Source organism: Salvelinus fontinalis, chromosome 9, assembly GCF_029448725.1.
Source record: "Salvelinus fontinalis isolate EN_2023a chromosome 9, ASM2944872v1, whole genome shotgun sequence".
NCBI classification, from domain to species: Eukaryota; Metazoa; Chordata; class Actinopteri; order Salmoniformes; family Salmonidae; genus Salvelinus; species Salvelinus fontinalis.
In genome coordinates this window covers 13,187,567-13,208,696 of record NC_074673.1, presented here as the reverse complement: position 1 = coordinate 13,208,696, position 21,130 = coordinate 13,187,567, and the positions used below count along the sequence as shown (strand labels likewise).

The following is a 21,130-nucleotide window of genomic DNA, read 5'->3' as shown; positions in this document are numbered from 1 at the left end:
GGCATGGGGAGGAAAGCCATTGTTTTGGGCCGGCTGCCACTAAAGACAATGGACCCTGAGAAAAATGGGGCGTCCTTGAATTGTGCATCACTTCCACAAGAGTGGGTGAAACGAAGTCACACTGGGCCTTTTTTCCGGAGGGGGGGGGGTCTGTGCCAGAGGTCCCTGTTCCACCCATGTGAAGTATTGTAACTGCCACATTAGCATGCTAGCGGCACTGGTCCCTGAGGGGGATTGAGTATGCTAGGTAGGAATGCTGGAAAGTGAAAAACACACACAAGAACATACACACATGCAAGAACACACAACGCAAAGCGTTCAAAGTGGTGTGTCGTTAACGCCTCTAGTAGTGTTGACTCTTAAATGTCCCGTCTGCCAGTATGAACCAAGCGGGAGACTAATCATTGCAAAAAACTTTATTAGGTTGTTACAGTGTGAGAAAATATAAAGTGCAAGAGAAATAAAGGAAAGCCAATGGCACTTATTGTGAAGACTGCGAGGGAAACTGATTATAATATAAAAGACTGCAGGAAGGAGAGAAGGCAGTAGATAAGTTGACGCCACAGTACAGATAACTACTTGACGATTTCTGATCATTTCATTGGTAATGTTCTGTACTATGTCAAGGTTCATGTTTTCTGTGGACCCTAGGCAGAGTAGCTGCTGCTGCTTTCGCAACAGCTAATGGGGATCCTGATACAATACCAAAAGATACTTGAGTAGACAGAGTTGAGAATCATTCATAGCTGCTTTAAACTCAGAAGAAGAAAAGTGTGCTGAAACAAAACGCCAACCAAATGAATCTCAGTAAACAAAGAGAAGATGTAGAGGAGAATCTTGTTAAGAGAAGACTAATCAATAGATTTAAGGCATTATTTTCCCCATCTCATCAGGAACTTAGAAACTGAAAATCATTAGCTAAGCTCTTGTGGTCAAGGCAAATTAATAATTCCATTGTAAGACTATTGTTTGTATTCTAGACCAGGCTTAGTTCAAATTACAACTGTGGTCGGGAGGCCGGAGAAGGCTGAGCTGTTGTACGGTACACTACGGTCTTCTCTAGGTCATGGTCTTCTTCTTGCACTCGACAGAGCAGAAGAGCATTCCCTGTACGGCCATGAAGCGCTCTCCAATTAGACACTTAGCACAGCAGGAGCACTGGAAGCACTGAGGCTCAGCGTGCCAGTGGAACTCCCCGTAGGACACGCGCTGGGCCTCGGGCTCCACTGGGTTCTGACAGGCCGTACACACCTGGAGAGAGAGGGGATGTTTGTTTAAAAACACACACACGTATCTAGCGCAGTTACAGTTGAAGTCGGAAGTTTACATACACTTAGGTTGGAGTCATAAAAACTTGTTTTTCAACCACTCCACAAATTTCTGGTTAACAAACTATAGTTTTGGCATGTCGGTTAGGACATCTACTTTGTGCATGACACAAGTCATTTTCCCAACAACTCTTTACAGACAGATTATTTCACTGTATCACAATTCCAGTGGGTCAGAAGTTTACATACTCTAAGTTGACTGTGCCTTTAAACAGCTTGGAAAACTCCATAAAATGATGTTATGGCTTTAGAAGCTTCTGATAGGCTAATTGACATAATTTGAGTCAATTGGAGTAGCACCTGTGGATGTATTTCAAGACCTACCTTCAAACTCAGTGCCTCTTTGCTTGACATCATGGGAAAAATCAAAAGAAATCAACCAAAACTTCAGATTTTTTTTTTGTAGACCTCCACGAGTCTGGTTCATCCTTGGGAGCAATTTCCAAATGCCTGAAGGTACCACGTTCATCTGTACAAACAATAGTACGCAAGTATAAACACCATGGTACCACGCAGCTGTCATACCGGTCAGGAACGAGACGCGTTCAGTCTCTTAGAGATGAACGTACTGTGGTGCGAAAAGTGCAAATCAATCCCAGAACAGCAGAAAAGGACCTTGTGAAGATGCTGGAGGAAACAGGTACAAAAGTATCTATATCCACGGTAAAACGGGTCCTATATCGACATAACCTGAAAAGCCGCTCAGCAAGGAAGAAGCAACTGCTCCAAAACCGCCATAAAAAAGCCAGACTACGGTTTGCAACTGCACATGGGGACAAAGCTCGTACTTTTTGGAGAAATGTCCTCTGGTCTGATGAAACAAAAATAGAACCGTTTGGCCATAATGACCATTGTTATGTTTGGAGGAAAAAGGGGGATGCTTGCAAGCCAAAGAACACCATCCCAACCGTGAAGCACGGGGGTGGCAGCATCATGTTGTGAGGGTGCTTTGCTGCAGAAGGGACTGGTGCACGTCACAAAATAGATGGCATCATGAGGAAGGAAAATCATATGGATATATTGAAGCAACATCAAGACATCAGTCAGGAAGCTAAAGCTTGTTCGCAAATGGGTCTTCCAAATGGACAATAAACCCAAGTATACTTCCAAAGTTGTGGTAAAATGGCTTAAGGACAACAAAGTCAAGGTATTGGAGTGGCCATCACAAAGCCCTGACCTCAAATTGTGGGCAGAACTGAAAAAGCGTGTGCGAGCAAGGAGGCCTACAAACCTGACTCAGTTACACCAGCTCTGTCAGGAGGAATGGGCCAAAATTCACCCAACTTATTACGGGAAGCTTGTGGAAGGCTACCTGAAATGTTTGACCCAAGTTAAACTTAAAGGCAATGCTACCAAATACTGAGTGCATGTAAAATTCTGACCCACTGGGAATGTGATGAAAGAAATAAAAGCTTAAATAAATCATTCTTTACTATTATTCTGACATTTCATATTCTTAGAATAAAGTGGTGAGCCTAACTGGCCTAAAACAGGGACTTTTTACTATGATTAAATGTCAGTAACTATGAAAAACTGTTTTAATGTATTTGGTTAAGGTGTGTATAAACTTCAGACTTAAACTGTATCTCATGTATACAATACACATTGTACAGGGTATCACCCACGTACTGCACACACTCTCCCTCTCTGTCCTTACCGCGGCGTGGCTCTTCATGTAGCAGGGCTTGCAGACAGGCTTGTTGTTCTCCATAACGTACGTCTCTCCAGCCAGCACACAGTCACAGTCAAAGCAGCAGAAGTGTTTCAGATGCCAGTTCTGGTCCTCGGCCTGCGTGTACTCATTACTGAAGATCAGCTGCAGACACACAGACCAGGTTAACACGGGGAGATAGAATTGGGAATGGATTCTTTTAGTTTTCCTCTCATATTTAAAAATATACTCCAGCTCTGACATTCTTGCTCCACAATGTGTTTAATGGATCTCAAACATATACTCATCACAGCCTCCACCGCTGGGCTTCTCGCTGTCTCCTTAGTGGCGTCTGTGGTACAGCTGTCCCTTCTTTGCTCACCTCTGACCCCTCTCATCCCTGCCTACCCAACCCCTCACCTCGTCACAGCCCCCGCAGCGTGGCTTCTCACTGTCTCCGTAGTGGCGTCCGCAGTACAACTGTCCCTTCTTCCAGAAGTAGATCATGTCCACCAGGAGCTCTGAGCAGGTGCAGCACACAAAGCAGGCTGGGTGCCACAGATTGTCATAGCCAGCACGCTCTGCATACACCGCAGGCTCACCCTGACGCATGGGCAGCTGGCACTGGTGGCACGACTGAAGAAGGGGAATGGGGATAGAAGGAGAAGGTGACAGGAAGGAGGAATACAAGAGAACAGACCTTCGTTAGCAATGCCCTCACTAAAGCAATGGCCCTGTAGCACAGCCTCATCCTGGTATTTTATGCCATTATAAACTTAAACTGCATAATGATGATTATGATTTAAGACACTGCCTGACAGCTCCCATAAATCTAAATATTAATTCAGTTGGAATAACTAACTGCATATGGGGAGAGACGGGTAGAAAGACAGACGGGCAGTCTGTAGGGGTTTGCATGAGCCAAAACTCTGTTTAGATGGAAACATTTTTCAGTCACGCTTCAAAACCATACTAAACAAATCAACATGCAAAACTATTCACTCATATTTTCACTTCTGGCTCCCTCTTGTGGCCAGTTGAATGTCTGTCCTCATTCTACACTATTCAACAGTATTCTCTGCTGAGAATATACATTTCAACTAAAATGTGAGACTGTTCTACATTTCAACTCCAGCATATTTTCCTTGAATATATGGACATTGAACGAGAGAGAGCAACAGAGAGAGAAAGAGTGTGCACGCATGAGAGAGAGGTAGAGACTGTATCCATGCCAATAAATATACACAATATGAAAAGCTTGGTTCTAGCATCAGTGACTGGGACATATACTTCATATGAAAGTTAGTTGAAGTATAGTTTGACAACACACACTTCCCTTCTGTTATCATCAGAGTTCATCTACGGCTTCTCGGAGAGAATCACTCCCTTGGTCAGTCATTCTCTAGTCTCTAATCTAATCGTAGCTTCACAAAGCCATGTGTGTGAAGTGAGTCTGACAGTGAGGGGGGACGGGACGGTCATATGCTTCCAGAGCTCTTAAATCCATGATGAGAGAGGGCATAGGAACGAGACCAAAAACCAGGGAACCAGGATGCACCAACAGTGACTAATCAAAAGGCTCTCTTTAATATCCATGATAAGAGAGGGCATAGGAACGAGACCAAAAACCAGGGAACCAGGATGCACCAACAGTGACTAATCAAAAGGCTCTCTTTAATATCCATGATGAGAGAGGGCATAGGAACGAGACCAAAAACCAGGGAACCAGGATGCACCAACAGTGACTAATCAAAAGGCTCTCTTTAATATCCATGATGAGAGAGGGCATAGGAACGAGACCAAAAACCAGGGAACCAGGATGCACCAACAGTGACTAATCAAAAGGCTCTCTTTAATATCCATGATGAGAGAGGGCATAGGAACGAAACCAAAAACCAGGGAACCAGGATGCACCAACAGTGACTAATCAAAAGGCTCTCTTTAATATCCATGATGAAGGAAGAGAGAAAGGACATACAGTAGGAAGGAAGGGGACCAAATCTGAGGATAACAACCCACTGTCAGTTGGTCACAATATCTCACGCTTCGATCGGAGAATATACTTACATAGTGTCCACAGGGTTCAGCCAGGTGATCTCCAGGGGCTCCCGGAGTACCCATGGCCCCAGCAGTGGCAGCAGTGCCCATGTCTCCTGGTCTACCTTCTCCTGCCCCAGGGTAACCTCCAGCCCCCATCCTAGGCTGAACCTGTTCCACTAGCCCGAGTATACTCCCAGACCCAGGTCTTGTTCGATGACCAGGACCTCCAGGCCCAAAGGCTCCCCCAGCCCCAACTCCAGGCCCAAAGGCTCCCCCAGCCCCAACTCCAGGCCCAAAGGCTCCCCCAGCCCCAACTCCAGGCCCAAAGGCTCCCCCAGCCCCAACTCCAGGCCCAAAGGCTCCCCCAGCCCCAACTCCAGGCCCAAAGGCTCCCCCAGCCCCAACTCCAGGCCCAAAGGATCCCCCAGCCCCAACTCCAGGCCCAAAGGATCCCCCAGCCCCAACTCCAGGCCCAAAGGATCCCCCAGCCCCAACTCCAGGCCCAAAGGATCCCCCAGCCCCAACTCCAGGCCCAAAGGATCCCCCAGCCCCAACTGGAAGCCCAGGGGCTCCCATCCTACATCCGCGCATGCCTGGCGCTCCCTGTCCTGGTCCTCCCTCCTGACCCGGAGCCTGACCCATCATCTCCTCAGGCAGTTTGATGTCTCCCACTCCCAGGGCCTCGTCCTTGTACTTGCGGACGTACTGCTGCATCTGTTTGACCTCTGCAGGGGTCAGCTCGTGGCACTTGGCCGGATCCTGGTCGTGCTCCGGTAGCTGCACTGCCATCTGTTGCCGGCGGTAGGCTGCACCCTCCGTGCCCGCTATGGGACGCCTCTCTGGGGGCAGGAGCTCGATGTAGCGTACCGCCTGACGGTCAATTGGAGAGGAGAGGAGAGAGAATTAGGACTTTGTTAAGGGAGGAGAGGAGAGAGAGGGAGGGAAAGACATGGAAAGAAGGAGGAAGAGTCATTGGAACAAACAGAGGAAGTGAAAACAAAAAGATAGATCTTCACTGCCTCTCTGTATCTAACTCAGTCTCCCCTGGGCTTGTGACTAAAATTAAGCCGTGTTGCTGTGCTGATCTTGTTAAGGGAGCGATTGGGAGAGGCAGCCAGTTGTTATAGGACATCTTACAACCTCTCCCTAACTACCACTACTTAACACATACTTGAAGGATATGAAAAGATAAAGTGTGACGTCTAGTGGACAGTCTTTCTAGTGATTAGCCTGGTTAAATCAGACAACCTAAATCAGACTGAACCTACTAACATTTGTTTTTTACTAGGCCATGATGACATTCCTTACAGAAATCAAGGAAACAATACCGGCAAAGTTCTTCCAGACCGGTGTTCTCAACCCTGGGATTATCATAGGTATTCTAATTCTATGATACAGTAGTTTTACTGTTATGTTACTGAAGATAAACTGTAGTTATACCCTTACCATGTACTGTTTCACCCCTGGAGGAGCCCACTCGTAGGTAACAGACTTCATGGGCACGGCATCCTTCCTGACTGGTACGACATTGGCTGACACAGCAGTGGCTCTGATTGCCCCAGGTTTGGGCATGGTAGCGGGTCCAGCCCCAGCTCCACCTCCGGTCCCAGCACCATAGCTAGCCCCAGCTCCGGCCCCAGCCCCATTACCAGCTCCAGCCCTGGGCCCAGTTCCAGCCACATAGCCAGCTCCATCCCCATAGCCAGCATTGGCTGGCACATTGTGGGCAGATTGGGGACTGTATGGAATAGCGGTTCCTGATATGGGGCTGGCAGAGATGGAGAAGGTGACCTGGTTGCCCTTGTACGTGGGTACACCGTCAGTTTTGAGCTTGGCAATGAGGCCAGTGTACTTGGTATCCTCGAACAGCTTGCCCACCTTCCTGTTATCATCAGAGTTCATCTGCACATCGTGGTCCGTAAGACCACACTTACAGTTCCGGCAGATCTTTCTGTGATGGGGAAAGTCAATGGGGAATAGGTTAGACGTATGGTTGGGTCTAAGTACTCTCAAAAATGTCTAGGTTTCCTTTATGATCACCTAACCAGGAAAACCTCTACCAACTGGGCACAGACTTGAATTCAATGTCTATTCCACGTTGGTTCTATAACATTATATTGATATGACGTGGAAACAATGTTCAACCAGCGTGTGGCCAGTAGGTAGGCCATACAACCCTGAAACTCATCGCTGAACCTCCAATGCTTTTAAAAATATATATTGTTTCCGTCTAAGCAGGGACTGATTTAGACCTGGGACACCAGGTGCATGCAATGAATTATCAGGTAGAAGAGAAAAGCAGCAGGCGCCGGACTTCATAGGGTAAGAGTTGAGTACACCTGCCCTTTAGCGTAAAGCAAGTCAAAGGTCCAGGAGTTTAGATAAATACCCTATTGCTTTCACATCTTTTCAGATCAGAGGTCATGGAAGAGAAGAGGAATAAGAAATATTCAGGACTTTTGGGAAACAGTCAAAAGCTTGTGAGTAAGTAGAGTTGTGGGAGGCAGGATACTGGACAAGTGAGGTCACCACACTTCTGCTAAGGTGGGATGAGTGATGTCGTCACCTTAGGATCAAATTACATCAAACCCAGAATATCTATCCTGTTCCGTTCTTATTTCCACAGACTGGGCTTGCCCTGCATGCCTGACCATGACCAAGATGGAAGGAATTGTGGCGGTTAGGTGTTGTCATAGCAACTGGCCACTGCAGTAGGCACTGGGGCACCTGTTGTGATGTCTTCAGGAAAGCTAGCTGAGTGTGGATAATTGTCAGGGGAAGCGGGAAGGCTGCCTTGACTTGAGAGGACAGTGGGGGACAACTATTTTCATGAGGCATTGGTCCAGATAAAGACTGCATTGTAAGTCCAGAAATCAGACAGGAAGTCAAAGAAATGTAGGACATTTCAGTTCAGTCAAATTTAGGAGCACAAAAACTGTAATAGTAGACAACAATGATCGGTTGCAACATGCTTTCAGGGCCCGTGGCTTTCCCTGTTGTTGTGAAGCTAAGAGAAAATAAGCATTGTTGTTGTTGTCCCCATCGGGTCTGGATTATCTTGAATTCAATATATGAAAAATGATAACAAGTACACCGCAGAGACAACAATACAGTACAAACCTCCAGAAGTGTAGCTCAAACCCCTCACACTTGTCCTTGCATTTCAGACACGCCGCCCCGGCGCCGATCTCGTGGCCCAGGGTCATCTGCCAACAGACAGAACACAGCACATTAATTAAGACGCATGCGGTCTTGAGAAACTCCTTCATACCAGCCAGGGCTTGATATTTACTGTAGTTCATATGGTGCAGTCACTATTTTGGCTTAATTGTTTTTGGGATGGGCTTTTCAAATACCCTCGTTAGCAGAATCTGCAACGTTCTGTTGGTGTACAGCGTCACCTTGACATTTGCGTATAAAACAGGCCTAACAACAAATAAAAAAAATTAAAAAACTGAGGTCCCATTAATCCCCCCTCAGATATATTCCAGATTTGATGTGTCAAGCAACAGCCTACTTTTATCAACCATTCTGCATGCATTCTCTTGTGTTCTGATTCGTTTACCTCCAGTGCCCATTTTGGATGTTAGGCTACTTGCCAACTAAACAAGACTCACTAGGCTATAGGCCTAATTCCAGAGATTATAGTCACAGCGCATACTGTAGAATCCCCTTCACATTCGTATCACTCAGACTAACTTCTCTACTTCAAACACCAGTGTTGTCCGTCTTGCACGTCACTGCTGTCTGAGCCCTTATACGGTCAAGCAATCGACAATGCTGAAAGAGAGCCCCTCTCCGGGGTTGCATCCCCTCTCCGGGGTTGCATCCCCTCTCCGGGGTTGCATCCCCTCTCCGGGGTTGCATCCCCTCTCCGGGGTTGCATCCCCTCTCCGGGGTTGCATCCCCTCTCCGGGGTTGCATCCCCTCTCCGGGGTTGCATCCCCTCTCCGGGGTTGCATCCCCTCTCCGGGGTTGCATCCCAAATGCCACCCTTTTCCCTATACAGTACCCTATGGGCCCTGGTCAAAAGTAGTGCACTATGTAGGAATTAGAGTGCCATTTGGGACGCAAAAATACACTATCCTGTTTGGTGAAGGCCGTTTTTGGCTTAGGGAGCCCTGAAAGTGGAGCAGTGAGCCCCCCTCGGCCTTTGGGAATGAGCAGCCGGCCTCTACAGAGGAATGCCAAGCCAGACTAGAGCATGACCTGTAGATAATATTTACATTAACCATCACCCCCTTTTCTCCACTTAAAGCTGCAATGTCACTTTTTGGGCGACCTGACAAAATTCACATAGAAATGTGTGTTGTAGTATAGGTCTGTCATTCTAGTAGAAAGCAAGTCTAAGAAGCGGTAGATCTGTTCTGTGCGCTATTTCTATACTTCCCATTTTTAAGTTGACTTTTTTGCGTCTTTTACTTTCGGTTTGGTGCACCAGCTTCAAACAGCTGAAAATATAATATTTTTGGTCATGGAAAATAGATTTCACAGGGGTTTAGATGGTACAATGATACTACACTATAGTTGCTTGTTGTCACAAACTGAAATTAGGCGAACTATTAGAATTTTATCGACCAGGAAATGGCAGAGAGATATCTGCATAGTGCATCTTTAACAAAAGTAAATGATTATAAAGAAAGGGAAGCCAAGCTATTGGTGAGTCAGACATACAGTTGAAGTCGGAAGTTTAACACTTAGGTTGGCGTCATTAAAACTCCCTTTTCAACCACTGAACACATTTATTGTTAACAAACCATAGTTTTGGCAAGTTGTTCATGACACAAGTAAGTTTCCCAACAATTGTTTAGACAGATTATTTCACTGTATCACAATTCCAGTGGGTCAGAAGTTTACATACACTAAGTTGACTGTGCCTTTAAACAGCTTGGAAAATTCCCCAAAATGTCATGGCTTTAGAAGCTTAATAAGCTAATTGACATCATTTGGAGGTGTACCTGTGGATGTATTTCAAGGCCTACCTTCAAACTCAGTGCCTCTCAAACAATAGTACGCAAGTATAAACACCATGGGACCACGCAGCCGGCATACTGCTCAGGAAGGCGACGCGTTCTGTCTCCTAGAGATGAACGTACTTTGGTACAAAAAGTGCAAATCAGGAGGAAACGGGTACAAAAGTATCTATATCCACAGTAAAACGAGTCCTATATCGACATAACCTGAAAGGCCACTCGGCAAGGACCACTGCTCCAAATCAACCCATAAAAAAAAGCCAGACTACGGTTTGCAACTGCACATGGGGACAAAGATCGTACTTTTTGGAGAAATGTCCTCTGGTCTGATGAAACAAAAATAGAACTGTTTTTCCATAATGACCATTGTTATGTTTGGAGGAAAAAGGGGGAAGCTTGCAAGCCGAAGAACACCATCCCAACCGTGAAGCACGGGGTGGCAGCATCATGTTGTGGGGGTGCTTTGCTGCAGGAGGGACTGGTGCACTTCACAAAATATATGTCATCATGTGGGAGGAAAATTATGTGGATATATTGAAGCAACATCTGAAGACATCAGTCAGAAAGTTAAAGCTTGGTCGCAAATGGGTCTTCCAAATGGACAATGACCCCAAGCATACTTCCAAAGTTGTGGAAAATGGCTTAAGGACAACAAAGTAAAGGTATTGGAGTGGCCATCACAAAGTCCTGACCTCAATCCTATAGAACATTTGTGGGCAGAACTGAAAAAGCATGTACGAGCAAGGAGGCCTACAAACCTGATTCAGTTATACCCGCTCTGTCAGGAGGAATGGGCCAAAATTCACCCAACTTATTGTGGGAAGCTAGCTAGGAAATCTACCTAAGTTAAACAATTTAAAGGTAATGCTACCAAATACTAATTGAGTGTATGTAAACTTCTGACCCACTGGGATTCTGATGAAAGAAATAAAAGCTTAAATAAATCTCTATACTATTATTCTGACATTTCACATTTTTAAAATAAAGTGGTGATCCTAACTGACCTAAGACAGGGAATTTTTACTAGGATTAAAATGTCAGGAATTGTGAAAAATGTAGTTAAAATGTATTTCAAAGATTTTACTGAGTTACAGTTCATATAAGGAAATCAGTCAACTGAAATAAATGGAGGCCCTAATCTATGGATTTCACATGACTGGGAATACAGATATGCATCTGTTGGTCAGATATTTCTATTTCGGATTATTCAAGATGGCACAGCAGTCAGACGTCATTTTGTCCTCGTATTGTCGTGTCCTGTATGTATGTGTATATATATATATATATATATATATATATATATATTTTTTTTTTTTTACACCTTTCTTCGCATATCTTTTATATATTTTATTATCCAAGAACAACTACAAAAAGCTTTCCTGCAACCCGCCTCACCAATTACAAAAAAAAAGTATTATTTACCTCAAATCTGAAAATCCACAATAGAAGCTAGCCAGAAGCTAACCAGAAACTACCCAGAAGCTACCCAGAAGCTACCCAGAAGCTACCCAGAAGCTACCCAGAAGTTAGCCGGTTTACTGGCTAACGTTAGCATTTCAGCTAACCACGTTATGTGGTCATCAGCCATTCCTTTAGCTCGATAATCTATCGGCACTTTTGTACAACGCGACTCAGACCAGAACATACCGGACCTATTTTTCTCAATACCCCCGGATTTCAACCGCAAGCTCTGGACATTTACACCTTGATTTCGCAGTTAACTAGCTGCAAACCGTGTGTCTATTGGCTTACGTCGATCCCGGAGCAAACTTAAATTATTCCGGAGCTAGCCAGCTGAAGAGTTCCATCAGCCATTCCTGGGCTACAATCACCTATGCGGACCCGTTTTACTACAAATGCGGAGCCCCACCGGGCCTTCACTACTGACTACCGACGTTATCTGCCCGAGGGAGTTATCCAACTGGCACCTCCGTCGCGACGTTACCTGAGCGCTCATCTGGGGCCCGCTAATCGTTAGCTATCTGAATAAGTATATCGGACAATTTTTCTTGGGTCACTATAACTATTTTGCCAATTGGATTGATCCCCTCTACCACACTAATCTAACGACGGAAACGCACGAGGTGACTAAAAATAGACCTCCATCCTATGCTATCTTGCTACCGATAGCCAGCTACCCGACCAGCTGTCTGGATCGCCGTGACCCCAACCAACCTCTACTCACTGGACCCTTATGATCACTCGATTAAGCATGCCTCTCCTTAATGTCAATATGCCTTGTCCATTGCTGTTCTGGTTAGTGTTTATTGGCTTATTTCACTGTAGAGCCTCTAGCCCTGCTCACTATACCATATCCAACCTTTCAGTCCCACCACCCACATATGCGATGACATCACCTGGTTTCAAGGATGTTTCTAGAGACAATATCTCTCTCATCATCCCTCAATACCTAGGTTTACCTCCACTGTATTCACATCCTACCATACCTTTGTCTGTACATTATTCCTTAAACTATTTTATCGCCCCCAGAAACTTCCTTTTACTCTCTGTTCTAGACGTTCTAGACGACCAATTCTCATAGCTTTTAGCCGTACCCTTATCCTACTCCTCCTCTGTTCCTCTGGTGATGTAGAGGTGAATCCAGGCCCTGCAGTACCTAGCTCCACTCCTATTCCCCAGGCGCTCTCTTTTGATGACTTCTGTAACCGTAATAGCCTTGGTTTCATGCATGTTAACATTAGAAGCCTCCTCCCTAAGTTTGTTTTGTTCACTGCTTTAGCACACTCTGCCAACCCGGATGTTTCAGCCATGTCTGAATCCTGGCTTAGGAAGACCACCAAAAATTCAGACTTTTTCATCCCTAACTACAAGATTTTCAGACAAGATAGACCGGCCAAAGGGGGCGGTGTTGCAATCTACTGCAAAGATTGCCTGCAGAGTTCTGTTTTACTATCCAGGTCTGTTCCCAAACAATTTGAACTTCTACTTTTAAAAATCCACCTCTAAAAACAAGTCTCTCACCGTTGCCGCCTGCTATAGACCACCCTCTGCCCCAGCTGTGCTCTGGAGACCATATGTGAACTGATTGCCCCCATCTATCTTTAGAGCTCGTGCTGCTAGGCGACCTAAATTGGAACATGCTTAACACCCCAGCCATCCTACAATCTAAGCTTGATGCCCTCAATCTCACACTAATTATCAATGAACCTACCAGGTACAACCCCAAATCCGTAACCACGGGTACCCTCATAGATATCATCCTAACCAACTTGCCCTCCAAATACACCTCTGCTGTTTTCAACCAAGATCTCAGCGATCACTGCCTCATTGCCTGCATCCGTAATGGGTCAGCGGTCAAACGACCTCCACTCATCACTGACAAACGCTCCCTGAAACACTTCAGCGAGCAGGCCTTTCTAATCGACCTGGCCGGGGTATCCTGGAAGGATATTGATCTCATCCCGTCAGTAGACGATGCCTGTTTTTTTTTTTTTAAATGCCTTCCTCACCATCTTAAATAAGCATGCCCCATTCAATACATTTAGAACCAGGAACAGATATAGCCCTTGGTTCTCTCCAGGCTTGACTGCCCTTAACCAACACAAAAACATCCTATGGCATTCTGTATTAGCATTGAACAGCCCCTGTGATATGCAACTTTTCAGGGAAGCTAGAAACCAATATACACGGGCAGTTAGAAAAGCCAAGGCTAGCTTTTTCAAGCAGAAATTTGCTTCCTGCAACACAAACTCAAAAAAGTTCTGGGACACTGTACAGTCCATGGAGAGAACACCTCCTCCCAGCTTCCAACTGCACTGAAGATAGGAAACACTGTCACCACTGACAAATCCACTATAATTGAGAATTTCAATAAGCATTTTTCTACAGCTGGCCATGCTTTCCACCTGGCTACCCCTACCCCGGTCAACAGCACTGCCCTCCCCTCAGCTACTCGCCCAAGCCTTCCCCATTTCTCTTTCTCCCAAATACAGTCAGCTGATGTTCTGAAAGAGCTGCAAAATCTGGACACTTACAAATCAGCCGGGCTAGATAATCTGGACCCTTTCTTTCTAAAACTATCTACTGAAATTGTTGCCACCCCTATTACCAGCCTTTTCAACCTCTCTTTCGTGTCGTCTGAGATTCCCAAAGATTGGAAAGCAGCTGCGGACATCCCCCTCTTCAAAGGGGGGGACACTCTTGACCCAAACAGCTACAGACCTATATCTATCCTACCCTGCCTTTCTAAGGTCTTCGAAAGCCAAGTCAACAAACAGATTACCGACCATTTCGAATCCCACCATACCTTCTCCGCTATGCAATCTGGTTTCAGAGCTGGTCATGGGTGCACCTCAGCCACGCTCAAGGTCATAAACGATATCTTAACCGCCATCGACAAGAAACAATACTGTGCAGCCGTATTCATTGACCTGGCCAAGGCTTTTGACTCTGTCAATCACCACATCCTCATCGGCAGACTCGACAGCCTTGGTTTCTCTAATGATTGCCTCGCCTGGTTCACCAACTACTTCTCTGATCGAGTTCAGTGTGTCAAATCGGAGGGTCTGTTGTCCGGGCCTCTGGCAGTCTCTATGGCGGTGCCACAGGGTTCAATTCTTGGACCGACTCTCTTCTCTGTATACATCAATGATGTCGCTCTTGCTGCTGGTGAGTCTCTGATCCACCTCTACGCAGACGACACTATTCTGTATACTCCTGGCCCTTCTTTTGACACTGTTAACAACCCTCCAGGCGAGCTTCAATGCCATACAACTCTCCTTCCGTGGCCTCCAATTGCTCTTAAATACAAGTAAAACTAAATGCATGCTCTTCAACCGATCGCTGCCTGCACCTGCCCGCCTGTCCAACATCACTACTCTGGACGGCTCTGACTTAGAATATGTGGACAACTACAAATACCTAGGTGTCTGGTTAGACTGTAAACTCTCCTTCCAGACTCACATCAAACATCTCCAATCCAAAGTTAAATCTAGGATTGGCTTCCTATTCCGCAACAAAGCATCCTTCGCTCATGCTGCCAAACATACCCTTTTAAAACTGACCATCCTACCAATCCTCGACTTCGGTGATGTCATTTACAAAATAGCCTCCAAAACCCTACTCAATAAATTGGATGCAGTCTATCACAGTGCCATCCGTTTTGTCACCAAAGCCCCATATACTACCCACCACTGCGACCTGTACGCTCTCGTTGGCTGGCCCTCGCTTCATACTCGTCGCCAAACCCACTGGCTCCAGGTCATCTACAAGGCCCTGCTAGGTAAAGTCCCCCCTTATCTCAGCTTGCTGGTCACCATAGCAGCAACTACCTGTAGCACGCGCTACAGCAGGTATATCTCTGGTCACCCCCAAAACCAATTCTACCTTTGGCCGCCTCTCCTTCCAGTTCTCTGCTGCCAATGACTGGAACGAACTACAAAAATCTCTGAAACTGGAAACACTTATCTCCCTCACTAGCTTTAAGCACCAGCTGTCAGAGCAGCTCATAGATTACTGCACCTGCACATAGCCCATCTATAATTTAGCCCAAACAACTACCTCTTTACCTACTGTATTTATTTATTTATTTTGCACCCCATTATTTCTATCTCTACTTTGCACATTCTTCCACTGCAAACCAACCATTCCAGTGTTTTTACTTCGCCACCATGGCCTTTTTTTATTTATATATCTTGTTTGCCTTCACCTCCCTTATCTCACCTCACTTGCTCACATTGTATATAGACTTATTTTTCTCTGTATTATTGACTGTATGTTTGTTTTACTCCATGTGTAACTATGTGTTGTTGTATGTGTCGAACTGCTTTGCTTTATCTTGGCCAGGTCGCAATTGTAAATGAGAACGTGTTCTCAACTTGCCTACCTGGTTAAATAAAGGTGAAATAAAAAAATAAAATAAAAATATATGCATCTGTAGGGGTGTGGATCAGGAAACCAGTCAGTATCTGGTGTTACCCCCATTTTCCTCATGCAGCACAATACATCTCCTTCACATAGAGTTGATCAGGTTGTTGATTATTGCCTGTGGAATGTTGTCCCACTCTTCTTTGATTGAAATTGACAGGAACTAGAACACGTTATCGTAGGTCGATTCAGAGCATCTCTAAAAAGTGCTCAATGGGTGAAATGAGTATGAAGGCTATGGAAAAACTGGGACATTTTCAGCTTCCAGGAATTGTGTCCAGATCCTTGCAACATGGGCTCTGCATTATCATGCTGAAACATGAGGTGATGGGGCGGATGAACGGCACGACAATGGGCCTCACGATCTCATCACGGTTTCTCTGTGCATTGAAATTCCAATTGATAAAATGCAATTGTGTTTGTTGTCCATAGCTTATGCCTGCCCATACTATAACCTCACCGCAGGACACTGTTCACATCAGCAAAATGCTCACCCACACAACACCATACACGCTGCCATCTGCCCGGTACAGTTGAAACCGGGATTCATCTGTAAAGAGCACACGTCATCATGCCAGTGGACATCGAAGGTAAACATTTTCCCACTGAAGTCGGTGACGACACCAAACTGCAGTCAGGTCAAGACCCTGGTGAGGACAACAAGCACACAGATGAGCTTCCCGGAGTCAGTTTCTGACAGTTAGTGCAGAAATTCTTCAGGTTGTGCAAACCCACAGTTTCATCAGCTGTCTTTGTGGCTGGTCTTAGATGATCCCACAGGTGACGAAGCCAGATGTGGAGGTCCTGGGCTGGCGGGGTTACACGTGGTCTGTGGTTGTGAGGCCAGTTGGACGTACTGCAAAATTCTCTAAAACAACGTTGGAGGCAGATTACGGTAGAGAAATTAACATTAAATTCTCTGGTAACAGTTCTGATGGACATCCCTGCAGTAAGCATGCCAATTGCACACTCCCTCAAAACATCTGTAGAATTGTGTTGTGTGACAAAACTGCACATTTCAGTGTGGCCTTTTATTGTCCCCCAGCACAAGGTGCACCTATGTAATGATCATGCTGTTTAATCAGCTTCTTGATATGCCACACCTGTCAGGTGGATGGATTACCTCAGCAAGGGAGAAATGCTCACTAACAGGGATGTAAAGAAATTATTTCTCAACATTTGAGAGAAATAAACTTTTGTGCGTATAGAAAATTTCAGCTCATGAAACACGGGACCAACACTTTACATGTGTTTATATTTTTGTTCAGTATAAATTGTGAATGTTTCCTTAAGTTAAACTTCTAGGCAACACCCTAGAAGCCTCTCTTCCCAGAAGCACATTAGGGAGATAATGATCACTTTAGGAAACTGATTAATGAAGATGGATAAGAGTGGACTAGAGCCATATACAGTGGGGCAAAAAAGTATTTAGTCAGCCACCAATTGTGCAAGTTCTCCCACTTAAAAAGATGAGGCCTGTAATTTTCATCATAGGTACACTTCAACTATGACAGACAAAATGAGAAGAAAAAAAAAAAAAATCAGAAAATCACATTGTAGGATTTTTAATGAATTTTACCAGCAACAGTGTGTGAAAACCTTGTGAAGACTTACAGAAAACGTTTGACCTCTGTCATTGCCAACAAAGGGTATATAACAAAGTATTGAGATAAACTTTTGTTATTGACCAAATACTTATTTTCCACCATAATTTGCAAATAAATTCATTAAAAATCCTACAATGTGATTTTCTGGATTTTTTTCTCTCATTTTGTCTGTCATAGTTGAAGTGTACCTATGATGACAATTACAGGCCTCTCTCATCTTTTTAAGAGGGAGAACTTGCACAATTGGTGGCTGACTAAAATACTTTTTTGCCCCACTGTACATGTAAATAAAGCTAACCACATATGTGATAGCAATCTGTCAGTCGATGATGTAGCATGCAGCCATTGGTTGATGCATGCAAAGTCTGATCAAGGGAACATGAACAATGACACATTGCCATGAGGTGTCTCAGGTTGACAAGGGAAAGTAGCCACAGTCCAGAAAATCTGTGAATTTCAAATGTCAGATGATCTTATGAGCAAGGGCCCAAATACATCTTGAGAACTTGATGCCTTCAGAATGCATTAAGAGTTATATTAATGATAGACTCTTTGAAGATAATCGAGCAGACATAAATCAAAACAAGTAGTTTTCTTTGATCAAAGGTCATTAGCAGTTTGACACAATTTTCGGGGTCTCACATTTATGATTAGTGATCTAGTAATTATAGCGGCGTCACGCTGGTAATCTACTGAATCTTAAAGGCCATTACTGCGACGCTTTCCCTTTGTACAGCGCGTGGACCTTGATGATAGCTGACAGATAAGGGCTGGAATCATTGAGCCCCCACTCCACTCTCATGCCTTAATCGCTCTTAATAACCTCTTGACAGTTGAATTAACAGAGAATTGTCCTTTGTTATAATGTTATAAATACAATTGAGTGACTCAATCGATGTAGTAGTTATGTGCTTGTATCTAAACGATGCTGTCTGCTGCATCAGACCGGTATCATTGATGAGTGGTCGCGCGTGGGAGACGGGACGTCCGTCCGCACCTTCAGAATCAGATTATGGAAACATGATATTGAGAACAAGTCACCAATGGTTATGATGCGAACAATGTCAATACATAAATTAGGACAACTACGGGTTTGTTATATTTGATAAACTGACCTTGCACAGAAGCAAGAAGTTCGAAGGTTCTAGCAATTGGCTACATATTTCTAACACATCTAATATTTTACAGTCAACGGTAGTCTATGTAGCAAAAGTTACTGGCTTTAATGACAGAACGAGCCATCTTCCTTGCTGACTTTGCTAGCTTGTAGGATACACCTCTAAGGGCGTTGCCATGTCTTATCTGGAACTATACACAGGAATGAGGACTTACCTTCTTGATTTCCTTTTCTACCTCCATTTCAGTTCCCCGCTGTAGGCTATGCTGGTTTAGACCCGCCGTAAACGTTCAAAATAAACACACAAAAACTTGGACTCACTTCACGTTGACACTTATCTTTAAAAACACAACCGAGAGTTTATTGGTTTTACTCTGCCACCACTTCTTCCGGAACGGTCCCGTTCATTGCTTTGTTACTATGAAAAGCTTCCGCTGTCTACAAGTTCTTAAACTCTGGACCAATTAGAATTGAGTGTGCAACCAATAAAGTACAGAACAGCCAATCATCGTTTAGCAAGGGGGGTCTCCTCAACAATAAAACAAAATGAATGAACACGTAAACTACAGTAGTCTAATGGTTAATCCTTTCAAAGCTGTTTTGTTGGGTGTGGCTGTATTGGTTCTGGTGGAGCAAATATATTAGGCAGTCATGAGCCTATTGTTGTTAGTGTTTACAGTCAATGTATATACTATTTACAATTAAATGTGTCCTCTTACAGTATATGCTGATAGTTTTGGGGGGATATTTGACAACATACCAGACAGAGGAGCAGCAACTTGGTATTAACACTTGTGAAATGTATCTGTCGTGTGCAACACATTTCACATTTATGACAGAGATTAATAGTATGTCTGTCACGCAGATTATACATCGACCCTCTGGTTGATTGGTTGAGTCTTGACACAGTCATGGATAGCAGCTGCATTTACTGCATAGCTATCCCTCCCAATCTTAAACCTGCACATACTTATCATGCAGATGCAGGAAGTGTGTAGTAATGATGTGGTTTCGAGACATCCTACATCATGTGCATCTGTTTTGCTGTCCTTTTAAAAGAAGGCCTTGGGTGTTTCACAGCTTGTGGCCTTGTGTAACCGTGTTACAGACAAACTGCAAAACAGGTGGGTATCTAGGCAACTGTATAAATAATCATAAAATCATCATTAGGGGATGATTTGTGTAATTTATCAAACTCATGATAAATTCAAATGACATTTCTTTCAATGCAGGCATGATTTTGTATGCCCTGTCTTTGCCAGTTGGTATGCAGAATAATCTTGCATGTGAGAGAGAAAAAATAACTACAAAACAAAATATTGTTAGACAAAATAAGGTCATGGTTCAAATGCATTCTAACAGGATTTTGTGCGCAGTGCTACTTGACAAATGTATTGCTGTCTTTTAGACAAATGTATTGTGGGTGTGCCTGTCTGTAAGTTAATGATTTACTTCTAGTACGGAAAAACCAACATGTACAGTATCTTTAATCTGTCATTCTTGTTATCAGCTCGATTGCATAAAACAGACTACAGTTACCATTTTTAGAACATGCACAGAGGAGGGAGGGCAGAGAGATCTGGGAGTGCATACTGTTTCAGTCTCAAATGAGAGGGCCTATATCAACCAAACACGTAGCCTAAATGTAATTGAATAGTTTGTCAAATGATGTCTTAATAATTCAACTGCCTTCCCAGCAAACAATGAATGTTCCTACCTCTTACAGCGTTCCTACAGTAGACACCAAATAGAACCTTTCAATTAATTCTGACAAGAGGAAAAATAATTTGACAAGTGATATTTTGAAAACAAGCAGCCACTGTATCTTCTATTTAATTTGTTGGTACTTTACCCCTTTTTCGTGATTTCCAATTGGTTGTTACAGTCTTGACTCGGGAGAGGAGAAGGTCGCGGCTCCTTTACACACTGCTCGCTTAACCCAGAAGCCAGCCGCACCAATGTGTCGGAGGAAACACCGTACACCTGGCAACCAAGTCAGCTTGCATGCACCCAGCCTACCACAAGGAGTCGCTAGAGCGCGACGGGACAATGAAATCCTGGCCAGCCAAATTCTCCCGTAACCCGGACGATAGTGCGCTGCCTCATGGGTCTCCCGGTCAAGGCCGGCTGTGACACAGGCTGCAGCCTAACTATCATAAAACAGTTCCATTTCACTACGTTGCGCTTTCTGTTTTAATTTAACTCTGCTGATTATAGTGTTGCTGAATCTGACACTAACCAGGCAGTACTGTAGCACAACTTCCTGAATACAGGCTGACACAAATGCATTGGCCTACATCTGGTGCTTTGCCAAATGTGGCCCTTTTGCCGCCCTTCATAACATGTCATTGGAATTTTCTTATGAATGCTTTCTGAAGTATTTATATAGGCCTTAGAAAGGGTTTATAATGGCTTCATTAAGCCTTAAAAGTTATTGTTTGTGTAAAGCTGGACTGAGCACATAAGTCAAATGCCTTAACTTGTAGGCCTAGTATACCCACTCTACATGTTTGTTTCAGATTTATTCA

The 21,130-nt window shown here is 44.4% G+C and overlaps 1 protein-coding gene across 1 annotated transcript; it reads right to left on the bottom strand.

Moving 5' to 3' along the window:
• Positions 1-401: 401 nt before the first annotated feature.
• On the bottom strand, positions 402-19,044 carry tes (testis derived transcript (3 LIM domains)). The gene is made up of 7 exons (XM_055933439.1): positions 18,818-19,044; positions 8,140-8,225; positions 6,466-6,970; positions 5,047-5,889; positions 3,400-3,615; positions 2,986-3,144; positions 402-1,251 (listed from the first exon to the last, which is right to left on the bottom strand). The coding sequence occupies exons 1-7, from the start codon at positions 18,842-18,844 to the stop codon at positions 1,060-1,062; spliced, it is 2,028 nt and encodes a 675-aa protein (XP_055789414.1). The 5' UTR covers positions 18,845-19,044; the 3' UTR covers positions 402-1,059.
• Between the last annotated feature and the right edge of the window lie 2,086 nt (positions 19,045-21,130).